This window comes from Macaca thibetana, chromosome 9 (assembly GCF_024542745.1).
Source record: "Macaca thibetana thibetana isolate TM-01 chromosome 9, ASM2454274v1, whole genome shotgun sequence".
Classification (NCBI taxonomy): domain Eukaryota; kingdom Metazoa; phylum Chordata; class Mammalia; order Primates; family Cercopithecidae; genus Macaca; species Macaca thibetana.
This window is the reverse complement of record NC_065586.1, coordinates 21,422,427-21,436,241: the sequence shown is the minus strand read 5'-3', so window position 1 is coordinate 21,436,241 and position 13,815 is coordinate 21,422,427. Positions and strand designations below refer to the sequence as shown.

The window sequence follows — 13,815 nt, the reverse complement described above, 5'->3', positions numbered from 1 at the left end:
ATCTGAGATGACAAAAGAGTCAGTGAACTTGAAGCTATACCAATAGATAGAATCTAATCTGAGGCCAGGTGTGGCTCACACCTGTAATCCCAGCACTTTGGGAAGCCGAGGTGGGTGGGTCACCTGAGGTCAGGATTTCGAGACCAGCCTGACCAACATGGAGAAACCCTGTCTCTACTAAAAAATACAAAATTAGCCAGGTGTGGTGGCACACACCTGTAGTCCCAGCTACTCAGGAGACTGAGGCAGGAGAATCACTTGAACCCAGGAGGCGGAGGTTGTGTTGAGCCGAGATCGCACCATTGCACTCCAGCCTGGGCAACAAGAGCGAAACTCCATCTCAGAAAAAAAAAGAAGAACCTAATCTGAAAAAGAAAATACAGATTTAAAAACAAAAAAAAACAAAAACAAAAACAAAAACAGGGCTTCAGGGACCCACAGTACAGTACCAAAAGGTCTTACGTGCATAACCAAAGGCCTAAAAAAGAAGAGAGAAAGAATATGAGGCAGGAAAGAAAATTTTGAAGAAATGATAGCTGAAAATTTCTTCAATTTGAAAAAAGACAAATTCACAGATTTAAGAATCTCAGCAAACCTCAAAGAGTCAAATGCCTTGCTAAAAAGCAAACACAGAGGGAGAAATCTTGAAGCACCAAAAGAAAATGTCACATTACACAAAGGGAACAGTGACTGGATAAACGGCAGATTTCTCATCATAAAATATGGAAGCCAAAAGAAAGGAAACTAAAATAATTAAATTGCTAAAAGATAAAAGCACTGTCAACACATAATTCTATATCCAACCACAATGCCCTTCAAAAATAAAGGTGAAATAGGTACTTTCAGATAAAAGAAAGCAAACACAACTTATCACCAAAAGATACGCCTTGCAAGAAAGGCTAAAGAAATTCTTCAGAATTGAGAGAAATGAGGCTAGAAAATGCAAATCTTCAGAAGACAAAGAAGACTACCACAAATGGCAAATATCTGGGTAAACTTAGAAGACTTTTAGCTCTTAAGTTCTTAACATTACATGATTATTGAAAGCCAAAATTACATTGTTGTTTTCCAGGGCTTATAATATACGTAGTTCCAACACACATGACAATAGCATAACTGACAACAAAGAGGTGATATAAAAGAACAACTTACAACCTTTGTATACTTTATGACTTGTACAATATTACCCATAAGTGGTAATACTATAAAAACAGACTGAAAAGAGTAAAGAAATTGCTACGGGAATGTGCAAAAGAATTAAGTTGAAACCCTTCCTAATATTATATTAAAAAATTACCCCTTCAAAAGTGAATCGCAGATCTAAATGTAAGAGCTAAAACTATAAAACTTTAGAAAAAAACATAGGAGGTAAGTCTTCAGGACTTGGTTGAACAACAGTTTTTAGACATAACACTAAAAGCAGAGGCAATAAAAGAAAAAATAACTAGAATTTACCAAACCTACAGACTTCTTTGCTACAAACAAAACTATCAGGAAAGTAAAAGGATAGAAGAAATATTTACAAGTCGCATGTCTGATAAATAGTTTGTAACCAGAATACAGAGTTCTTCTACTCAAAAATAAAAAGCTATACAGCCCAGCTAAAAATTGAACAAAGGATCCAAATAGACACTTCTCCAAAGAAAATATATAAATGACCAATAAGCACATGAAAAGATGATTAACGTCATTAATCATTAAGGATTAAAAACCAACACCAGGCCGCGTGCAGTGGCTCACGCCTGTAATCCCAGCACTTTGGGAGGCCTATGCGGGTGGATCACCTGAGGTCAGGAGTTTGAGACTAGCCTGGCCATCATGGTGAAACTCCGTCTCTACTAAAAATACAAAAATTAGCTGGCATGGTGGCGGGCACCTGTAATCCCAGGTACTCAGGAGGCTGGGGCAGGAGAATCGCTTGAACCCGGCAGGCAGAGTTTGCCGTGAGCCAAGATATCACACCACTGCACTCCAGCCTGAACAACAGACTGAGACTCCATCTAAAAAATAATATAATGAAAAAAATAAATAAAAATCAACACCACAATGAGATACTACCTCATGCCCTGTAGGATAGCTAAAATCAAAAGCCAAACAATAAAAAATGCTGGCAAAGAGATGGAGAAATTAAAACCTTCATATATTGTTGCTGGTAATTTTTTTTTTTTTTTTTGAGACGGAGTCTCGCTCTGTCGCCCAGGCTGGAGTGCAGTGGCCGGATCTCAGCTCACTGCAAGCTCCGCCTCTCGGGTTCACGCCATTCTCCGGCCTCAGCCTCCCAAGTAGCTGGGACTACAGGCGCCAGCCACCTCGCCCGGCTAGTTTTTTGTATTTCTTAATAGAGACGGGGTTTCACCGTGTTAGCCAGGATGGTCTCGATCTCCTGACCTCGTGATCCGCCCGTCTCGGCCTCCCAAAGTGCTGGGATTACAGGCTTGACCCACCGCGCCCAGCCTGTTGCTGGTAATTTAAAATGTTACAGCCTCTTCATCAATTTTTCAAAGACAGCATGAAACAAAAATCCTACGCCTAAGAGAACTGAAAACAAATGTCTGGATTTGCAGACAAATGTTCATAATAATAACATTATTCATAATACTGCAAAAGTATATACAACCTAAATGTCTATCAATTAATGAATGAGTAAAGAAAATGTAGTATAGCCATGCAATAGAATATTATTTGACAACAAAAGAGAATGAAGTTCTAATGCTACAAAACAGATGCTTGTACATAACGCTAGGAGAAAGAAGCCACTCACAATACACCATATATCATGATTTCATTTATATGAAATGTCCCAAATAGGGATAGAGACAGAAATGAAGATTAGTGATTGCCAGGAGCTAGGGAAGTAGGGTAATAGAGAGTGACTGTTAATGGGTCAAAGGGCTTCTTTTTGAGGGGATCCAAGTATTCTCAAATTGATTGTAGTGATGTAGAGACTGTCTCAAAAAAAAAAAAAAAAAAAAAAAAACTCAGCCAGGTGCGGTGGCTCATGCCTACGATCCCAGCAGTTAGTGATGCTGAGGCGGGCGGATCACCCGAGGTCGGGAATTCAAGACCAGTCTGACCAACATGGAGAAACCCCATCTCTACTAAAAATACAAAAATTAGCCAGGCATGGTGGTGCATGCCTATAATCCTAGCTACTCGTGAGGCTGAGGCAGGAGAATCGCTTGAACCTGGGAGGTAGAGGTTGCGGTGAGCTGAGATCGCACCATTGCACTCCAGCCTGGGCAACAATAGCAAAACTCCAAATCAAAAAAATAAATAAATAAATAAATAAATAAATAATTTTAAAAATTAGTTTATTAGCACAGACAGAAAAGTAAAACTCAAACACAAGGTATCTGTAAGAAACACACTTTAAGTGAAGAGACAAACAGGTCAAAAGTAAATGGATACAATGGGTACGCGGTGGCTCATGCCTGTAATCCCAACACTTTGGGAGGCCAAGGCGGGCACTTGATCACTTGAGGCCAGGGTTTCGAGACCAGCCTGGCCAACATGGCAAAGCCCCATCTCTACTAAAAATACAAAAACTAGCCAGGCATGGTGGCACACACCTAGAGTCCCAGCTACCAGGGTGGCTGAAACAGTCAAACTGCTTGAACCTGGGAGGCAAAGGCTGCAGTGAGCCGAGATCACACCACTGCACTCTAGTCTGGGTGATAAAGTAAAACCTCATCTCGAAACAAACCAACAAACAAACAACAACAAAAAAAGATGGTGAGTGGCTACATAGTAAAGAGAGGGAGGGGCATTTCACAGTAAGTCAGACAATGAAGAAGTCATAATAATTATAAATGTATGCACCTAAAAACAAGGCTTCAAAATAGATGAAGCAAAAATGAGCATAAGGCATAAACACTCGGAATACTCAGTGCCCCAAACAAGGTAAGATATTTTCACATTCCTCTTTGTGACTGACAAAACCAGACCAAATAATAATAATCATCATCATCATCAAAGCAATGTTAAAACCACTATAAACATTCTTTTCAGGTAAACTTGGTACATTCCCCATGAAAGACCACATACTGAGCCACAAAGCAGAACACAATAAAATGAAAATAATGGAAATCATACAGATTATGTTCCCTAACCACATTAGAAAAAAAGATATAAAATTAATGACTAGCAGCCAGGTGTGGTGGCTCACGCCTGTAATCCCACCACTTTGGAAGGCCAAAGCAGGCGGATCACCTGGGGTCGCAAGCTCAAGACCAGCCTGGTCTACATGGTGAAACCCCGTCTCTATTAAAAATACAAAAATTAGCTGGGCATGGTAGCGGGTGTCTATAATCCAAGCTACTCAGGAGGCGGAGCTGAGGCAGGAGAATCGCTTGAACCCGGGATGCGGAGGTTGCAGTAAGCCAAGATCGCACCACTGCACTCTAGCCCGGGTGGCAGCACAAAACTCTGTCTCAAAATAAAATAAAACAAAATAAGTAGGGTTCTACCTAAAGAACCTATATAAAAGGGTAAAGTAAGCCCAAAGTAAGTAGAAAAAAAAAAAGAAATAGTAAAAATAAGAGCAGAAGAAATGAAATAGAAAAGTAACAGAACATTTCAAGTCAAAGTTGGTTCTTTTGTCAGAGACCTCTGAACCAGAGTGCCTCTATCTTGAACAGGGGCTGCGTAAAACAAGTCTGAGTCCTGCTGGGCTGCATTCCCAGTAAGTTATGCATTCTAAGACACAGAATGAGATAGGAGGCTGGCACAAGATACAAGACATAAAAACCTTGCTGATAAAACAGGTTGTAATAAAGAAGGGGGCCAAAACCCACCAAAGCCAAGATGATGACCAAACTGACCTCTGGTCGTCATCACTGCTCATTATACACTAATTATAATACATTAACATGCTAAGAGACACTCCCACAAGCTCCATGACAGTTTACAAATGCCAGAGCAATGCCAGGAAGTTACCCTATATACTCTAAAAAGGGGACGAACCACTAGTTCTGGGAATTGCCCACCCCTTTCCCAGAAAACTCAAGAATAATCCACCCCTTGTTTAGCAGACAATCAAGAACTACTCATAAAAATGGGAAACCAGCAGCCCATGGCACTGCTCTGCCTGTGGAGTAGCCATTCTTTTATTCCTTTACTTTCTTAATAAACTTGCTTTCACTTTACTCTATGAATCCGTCTCAAATTATTTCATGCACAAGATCCAAGAACCCCTCTCTTGGGGTCTGGAATGGGACCCCCTTACTGGTAGCACTTTGGAAAGACCTACAAAGTTGACAATCTGCAAGCTAAATTCATTTTTTTTTAATAGGAAGAATACAAATTACCAATATCAAGAATAAAATGGGAATTACCTCTATGATCCCAAAGATATTAAGAGGGCCAAAGATTATTATTAATGACTTTATGCTAACCAATTCAACAGCTTAGACGAAAAGAAAAAATTATTTGAAAATGAAACTCATCAAAACTGATAAAACAGAAAATCTGAGAAGCATTTTAAGTTCAATTCATTATCAAAATCCTTCCCAAAAAGAAAACTCTACACTCAGATTTTTTCACTGATAAGTTCCTTCAAACACTAAAGGAAAAATAGCATCACTCTCACACACACATTTCCAGAAAACAGAGAAGACAAGGCTTCCCAAATCATTTTCTAAGTTTAGCATGAAGAATACCAATGAATATACCAAAAATACCAGCACCTGACAAAAAGCAACAAGGCTGCACCAAAATCCCTCACATACAAAGATGCAAAAATATTTACTATTAGCAATTTAAATCCAACAATATATAGGAAGAATAGGCCAGTTGCAGTGGCTTACATGGATTACAAAAGTAATCCCAGCACTTTCAGAGGCCAAGGCAGGAGGATCACTTTGAGATCAGGAGACCTGCCTGGCCAACATGGTGAAACCCTGTTTCCACAAAAAAAAAATTAGCCGGGCATGGTGGCTCATGCCTGTAATTCCAGCTACTCGGGAGGCTGAGGCAGGAGAATCACTTGAACCCAGGCGGTAGAGGTTATACTGAGCAGAGATTGCGCCACTGTACCCATCTCCAAAAAAAAAGAATACACCATGACACCAAATGGCATTTAGTATAACATTTGAAATAAAAGCAATGAAATCTACATTAATATCTTTAAATATATAGCATTATCTCGATACAGAAAAAGCTTTTGAGAAAACTCAATATCCATTCATGACACAAACCCTCAGGAAGCTAGGGCTAGCCCTTACTCAGCTGTGTATTCTCCATGGCATTGCATGACTATTCCTCTTGGGGTCTGTGACTATAACAAACTATCTTTTCAATGGCAGTCATGCTGGGTTGTGTTGGCCTTGCCATATCTAAATAGTAATAAGACCTGTATTTGAAAGCAATCTGATAAACTTCATCAGTAAAACCCCTACAGCTAATTTATAATTGATGGTGTAACACTGAATGCTGTCCTCAAAGAATGAAAACAAGATTAAGTCCATTCTGTAAGGGAAGAGAATAAAAGGAATTACAACTGGGGAAAAAAGAGATAAAACAGTGTTTTATGACAATCATCTATTAGAAAAATCTAAGTAATCTTAGTAGAATTAATAAGACTTAAGGTTGTAAGAAGTCAATACACAAAAATTCTATTTCCAACAAAACATTAGAAATTTTCATAATACTTTATAATTGCTAAAAAAATGTATTTAATATTTTAAAATAGCATCAAAAAAAGACAAAATACTGGTGGCTCATGCCTGTAATCCCAGCACTTTGGGAGGCCAAAGCAGGCAGATCATTCGAGGTCAGGAGTTGACCAGCCTGGCCAACATGGTGAAACCCCATCTCTACTAAAAATATAAGAATTAGCTGGGCTTAGTGGTACATGCCTGTAATCCCAGTGGCTTGGGAGGCTAAGGCAGGAAAATTGTGTGAACCCAGGAGATGGAGTGAGTCAAGACTGTGCCACTGCACTCCAGCGAGGCGACAGAGTGAGACTTTGTCTCAAATAAATAATTTTAAAAACAGAAGACATGCAAGACCAAAGGCTAAAAGCAACAAACAACTGCTCAGACAAAACAAAAAAGACCTAAATAAATGGAGAGATATACTATACTAATGATTAAGCTCAATGGTTGTTAAGATGTCGGTTCTCCTCAAACTGATGAACAGATTCAAGACAATTACAATCATGATCCCATCAGCCTTTTTCGGAGAAGACAGAAAAGAAAGTATTAAAATTTATATGGAAATGTGAAGGACGTAGAATATGCAGAACTCCGAAAAAGAAGAAAAAGGTTTTAGGTTTTGCAATTCTGACTTCAAATATAAAGTTACAAAATAATCAGAATACTCTAACAGGGCTAGACAAACAGATTTTTGGAGCAGAAGAAAGATTTCTAAAAGAGATACCACTTATGCAGTCATGTGATGTTCCCAAAGCAACCCAGTGAGAAAAGGAGACTGTTTTCAACAAATGGTGAAAAACAACTGGATAGCCATATGCAAAATACTCAAACCTACAAAAATAATTTCAGATGCATCACAGACCTAAATATAAATTAGCAAAAGCAAAACCTTTTAGAGGAAATAAAGGAAATTACCTTCATGACTTCGAGGTTAGGCAAAAGTGTCTTAGCTCACAGTAAGCAATAACTACAAAAGAAAACACTGATAAATTAAACTTATCAGATACAAATATTTCTGCTCATCAAAAGGTACAGTTAAAATAAATAGGTAGACCACACAGACTTGGCGAAAGTATTTACAAAACATTTATCTGACAAAGGATCAGTATTTAGGACATATAAACACCTTCTGCAACTCAAACAGCTGAAAAAAGAAAATAAAGAACAGTAAAGGCTAAATGAACAAACTCATCACAAAAGAGAACACACAAATGGTCAACACACAAGCTAAAACGTGCTCAATATCACCAGTTATCATGAAAATGTAAATTGAAACCACAATGATACCACTTCTGGTCAAGATGGAGTGAATAAAGGGGACCAGATTTTAGCCTCCTTGCGTGAAATAATAAAAGCCTAATAAAATGAATGAAACAACAGCACTGAAGATATTGGACAAGTAACAAAAGACAGTGATCCCTGGAAGACAAAAAAACAAATGGGCCACACGTGTGCCCAGCTTACTGCCTTGAGAGAGTTTCCAGGTCGTGGAACAGGGAGGAGGAACCCAGGCAGAGCCTGTGGTCTCCCCAAGTTGAGAAAATGGAGCTGGAAGTCCAAGCGGGCCAAGGTGCCTAGAGCTCACAAGGGAGACCAGCACTGAGTAGAGAGCTGGAGAGAGAGAGAGAAATGAAGAGATCTACAAAGGCTCACCCTACAACTTTTGGTTGAATGACAAATCAGCACGCGCAATGTAAAGGAGCTATCCAAGGGCAAGGTGAGAAATCCCCAAAAGAATTAGAGGTAATAGCATCCAGAACTGATATAAGGATGTGAATAGTACCCATACCCAAAAGTCCAAAAGGAAATGATGTGATATAATTTATATCACACTGGAGATATGACATCGGAGTACTAAGAAAGAAAAGGCTTCAGAAGGAGGAAAAATTAACCCTAAACATGGCCCTGGTCCAATTAAAGAAAACATAAAAGACCCAACAGAAAGAAACTGTTTTCAAGCAACTTAATAATGCCACAGAACAAAGTCCACAAATACTTTTAAAAGGTAAACAAAACTAGAGAAACTAGAAAACAAGGTAAAATTCACACTGGCTAAAAAGTCAATCAAAATTTGTAAGACTCACATAGAAGCAGGAAATTACACCCCATAATGAAACAAAAAACAAACCAATTTTGAAATGAAACAGAAAATAGAATTAGTAGACAAGTCCTTTAAAACAAGTATGATGATATATCATATGATCAGAAAGCTAGAAGAAACATATTAAGTAAAAATATGAAATATTTTTAAAATTTGAACTTCTAAAGATGAAAATTACAAAGTCTAAGATGAAAAATACACATTGAGATTTACAACACATAAAACCAAAATTACTAACCTAAATGAAACACAGAAAAGAAAAAAACACTAAAAAATATAATACATGATAACAGAAATAACTTTAAAGAGGCCAAACATACTTGTAACTAGAGTCACAAAACAGGAAATAATATAGAAAAAAGAACTTTAGAAATCATGGACAACAACTTTCACATATTTGATGGAAATTGTAAGCATATATAACAAGGCAATCTTTTAATGAACTATCAGTCACTAGAAACATGAAGAAAAGTGGCTGAGCAAAGTGGTTCACGCCTGTAATCCCAGCACTTTGGGGGGCTGAAGTGGGAAAATCACTTCAGGCCAGGAGTTCAAGACCAGTGTGGGCAACATTGCAGAACCCCATCTCTTAAAACACACACACACACATACACACAAAATTGGCATGGCATGGTGGCTCACACCTATAATCCCAGCACTTTGGGAGGCCAAGGCAGGCAGGTCACCTGAGGTTGGGAGTTCGAGACCAGCCTGATCAACATGGGCAAACCCTGTCTCTACTAAAAATATAAAATTAGTTGGGCATGGTGGTGCAGTGCCTGTAATCCCAGCTACTCGGGAGACTGAGGCAGAAGAATTGCTTGAACCCGGGAGGCGGAGACTGCGGTAAGCCAAGATCATGCCATTGCACTCCAGCCTGGGCAACAAGAGCGAAACTCCGTCTCAAAAAAAAAAAACAAAAACAAAAACAAAAAACATACACACAAAAATTAGCCACGGATAGTGGCACACACCTGTGGTCCTTCCAGCTACTCAGAAAGGCTAAGGCAGGAAGAGGTCAAGGCCATAGTGAGCCATGATTGTGCCACTGCACTCCAGCTCAGGCGACAGAGTAAAAGCACATCTCCAAAAAATAAGGTAAACTATGACCAAAATGACTAAAATCAGAAACTTAAATTCTAATGCAGCCAAAGAAAAAGGTCTTATTACACACTACAAAATCAAAAGAAAGTTGAAATTGTTGTAATACTATCATGTAAAGTAGACAAAAATAAAAATGTTATCAGGAAAAAAGAGCATCATTTTATATACATTAAGAGTTTAATTCATCAAGAATACACAAAAGTCCTAAACATTTATTTACCTATTAATAATGGGGCTTCAAAATAAATAAAGCAAAAATGAGAGAACTGTAAGAATAAATGAAAGAATCTACAATGATATTTTAAAATTTCAGCAAACCTCTCTATGTAATAGAACCAGGCCAGGCGTGGTGAATCACACCCGTTATCCCTGAACTTTAGGAGGCCGAGACAGGATTTCTTGAGCACAGGAGCTCAAGACCAACCTGAGCAACACAGGGAGACCCTGTCTCTACAAAAAGATTTTTAAAAATTAACTGGGTGGGCTGGGTGTGGTGGCTCATACCTTGTAATCCCAGCACTTTGGAAGCCTGAGGCGGGCAGAACACCTGAGGTCAGGAATTCGAGTCTAGCCTGGCCAACATGGTGAAACCCCATCTCTACTAAAAATACAAAAATTAGCCAGGCATGGTGGCGCACAAGAGTAATCCTAGCTACTTAGGAGGCTGGGGCAGGAGAATCGCTTGAACCCGGGAGGTGGAGGTTGCAGTGAGCCGAGATCACGCCACTGCACTCCAGCCTGGGCGAGAGCGAGATTCCATCTAAAAAAAAAAGAAAAAAAAAGAAAAAAAAAAATTGGCTGGGTGTGCTAACATATGCCTGTAGACCCAGCTACTGCGGAGGCTGAAATGGGAGGATCACTTGAGCCCAGGAGGTGGAGGCTTAATGAGCTATGATTGTGCATGCCACTGCACTCCAGCCAAGGTGACACAGTGACATCATGTTCAAAAAAAAGGAATGATAATAATAATAGGACCAGTAGACAGAAAATCAGTAAGGATACAGAAGCTTCAATAACACCATTAACCAAAAGCACCTAACTAACTATAGAACACTCTACACAAACTACCAGAATACACATTCTGTTCAAGTGCATTTGGAACATTCACCCAAGATATACCATATTCAGGCCAAAAAAACAACTCTTGGTAAATTTAAAAGGTTTCAGGTCTTACCATGAACTTTTTCTTACCACTGTTACATTAATTTAGAAATCAGTGACAGGAAAAAAAAAATCAATAGACAATCCCAGTATTTGGAATGAAAACATACTTTTAAAATAACCAATGGGGGCCGGGAGCGGTGGCTCACGCCTGTAATTCCAGCACTTTGGGAGGTCGAGGCAGGTGTATCACAAGGTCAGGAGGAGTTCAAGACCAGCCTGGCCAAGACGGTGAAACCCCATCTCTACTAAAAATACAAAAATGAGCTGGGCATGGTAGCAGGCGCCTATAACTGCAGCTACTCAGAAGGCTGAGGCACAGAACTGTTTGAACTCGGGAGGTGGAGGTTGCAGTGAGCCAAGATTGCGCCACTGCACTCCAGCCTGGACAACAGAGCGAGAATCTGTCTCAAAATATAAAATGAAATAAAATAACCATGGGGTAAAAAAAAAAAAGACAAAAATATCAAGTATTTTTAAGACAGTTAAAGCAGTAATTGAAAGAGAAATTTATACAATTACATGACTATATTAAAAAAGAAATCAGTGATTTCACCTTCTTCCTTAAGAAACTAGAAGAGCAAAAGAAAGATCAGAGCAGAAGTCAATGAAATAGGAAACAAAAATAGGGCACACTCAATGAAATCAAAGGTTACACTTACAGTTCTGGGAAGACGGAACGGACATACTTTTCCCTATTCCTCCCACTAAGTACAAATTTAAAATGTGAACATTACAAATAAAACGAATATTCTCTGAAAGGTGGAGAGAAGGCAAATTAGCTCAGGATCACAGGGCACAAGGCACAATATAGCAGTAAATTCCCTGGGTATTCTTCTTTTTGCCTAATGTATACTACTCCTGGAATGGAAGAAGTGAGTACATCAGAAACACCGATGGGCACAGACCAAAAAAAAGGAACCTCCAACAGGGCCAGACACAGTGGCTCAAGCCTATAATCCTGGCACTTTGGGAGGCCGAGGTGGGTGGATCACCAGAGGTCAGGAGTTGGGAGACCAGCCTGGCCAACATGGCAAAATCCCATCTCTACTAAAAATAAAAATTAGCCGGGCATGTTGGCAGGTGCCTATAATCCCAGTTACTCCAGAGGCTGAGGCATGAGAATGGCTTGAACTCGGGAGGCAGAGTTTGCAGTGAGCAGAGATCGCGCCACTGCACTCCAGCCTGGGTGACAGAAAGAGACTCTGTCTCCAAGAAAAAGAAAAGAAGCCTCAACAAAAGCCTTCTCTCTCCAGACCAAATTACCAGTAAAGTGGTATGTTAATAGTACGTTAACCAGAAAGAAAACTTTTGAAGAGTAACTGCTCTAATCCAGGATAACACCACAGAAAAACTAGCCCCACCCATACCAGCAATGATTACATGAAGAACCTAGATATTCACCCTTATGAGACTGTAATGAAAATAATCCAAGATTCCCACCAGGTACTGTCAGAGCAAATTAAGCAGGAGACTGGAACTTTCATTCCAATTGGCTAGTCAATGAGCATCCACTCCCTACTTTATCAGTGGAGAGAAGTGGGGAAGCCTGGACTTCCACCACCATCTGCCAGTAAAAAGGCATCTCTCCCTGTCCCTACTGGAGTGGTAGCAGAGAAGACCTAGCAGAGAGTCAGAACTTTCACCCACACGCAGTAACAAATGAGGCCACATCCACCACAGAGATCAGGTGGGGAGCCACAACTCCCAACTCTGCAAAGAACTAAAAGGGAGTTTGCCTCAAATGTCAACACAGACAAGGCAGAGAACCTGAACTTCATTCCCTACCTGGCTTAACAAGGTGGCACCAACACTCTACCCATTAGATAAGTGTAAGAGAACACTAGTTAAAACAGTTGTTTAAGTAAGAGGCATAGTCTCATGACAAATACAAAAATGCCCAGGTTTCAGATTTGTGATACCAAAAAGATACCAAGAATTGGCGGGGTGCAGTGGCTCACGCCTGTTAATCCCAGCACTTTGGGAGGCCGAAGCAGGAGGATCACGAGGTCAGGAGTTCGAGACCAGTCTGGCCAACATAGCGAAACCCTATCTCTACTAAAAATACACAAAAAATTAGCCGGTGTGGAGGCGGGTGCCTGTAATCCCAGCTACTCAGGAGGCTGAGGCAGGAGAATCGCGTGAACCCAGGAGGCAGAGGTTGCAGTGAGCCAAGATTGTGCCACTGCACTCCAGCCTGGGCAACAGAACGAGACTCCATCTCAAAAAAAAAAAAAGATAACAAGAATTGGGAAGATTTCAAATTGAACGGAAAAAGGCAATAAACAAATGCAAACATCGAGATATCTTAATTCTAATATCTCACAGATGTATCAGAATTAACCGAAACAAATTTTGTTTGTTCGTTGTTTTTTGTTTGTTTTTTGAGACAGTCTCGCTCTGTTGCCCAAGCTGGAGAGCACTGGCATGATCTCAGCTCACTGCAAGCTCCGCCTCCCAAGTTCAAGCGATTCTCCTGCCTCAGTCTCCTGGGTAGCTGGGATTACAGGTGCCGCCATCACACCTGGCTAATTTTTGCATTTTTAGTAGAGACAGGGTTTCACCATGTTGGCCAGGCTGGTTTCGAACCCCTGACCCCAGGTGACTAACCCACCTTGGCCTCCCAAAAAATATGTTTAGGCCAGGCGCGGTGGCTCATTCCTGTAATCCCATCACTTTGGGAGGCCGAGGTGGGTGGATCACCTCAGGTCGGGAGTTCAAAAACAGCCTGACCAACATGTACAAACTCCGTCTCTACTAAAAATACAAAAGTAGCTGGGTATGGTGGCACATGCC

At 40.2% G+C, this 13,815-nt stretch overlaps 1 protein-coding gene across 14 annotated transcripts in view; it reads right to left on the bottom strand.

The window, feature by feature from the left end:
- MLLT10 (MLLT10 histone lysine methyltransferase DOT1L cofactor) overlaps positions 1–13,815 on the bottom strand; it is a 219,681-nt gene that overhangs the window by 170,603 nt on the left and 35,263 nt on the right. The window contains exon 1 of one of the 14 annotated variants that reach the window (XM_050804032.1): positions 7,569–8,752. The exons of the other annotated variants lie outside the window; for them this stretch is intronic. Coding sequence (XP_050659989.1) covers positions 7,569–7,574 — 6 coding nt within the window. The 5' untranslated portion in view covers positions 7,575–8,752. Of the gene's footprint in view, positions 1–7,568; positions 8,753–13,815 lie in introns of those variants that run through there. 14 annotated transcript variants of the gene reach the window in all.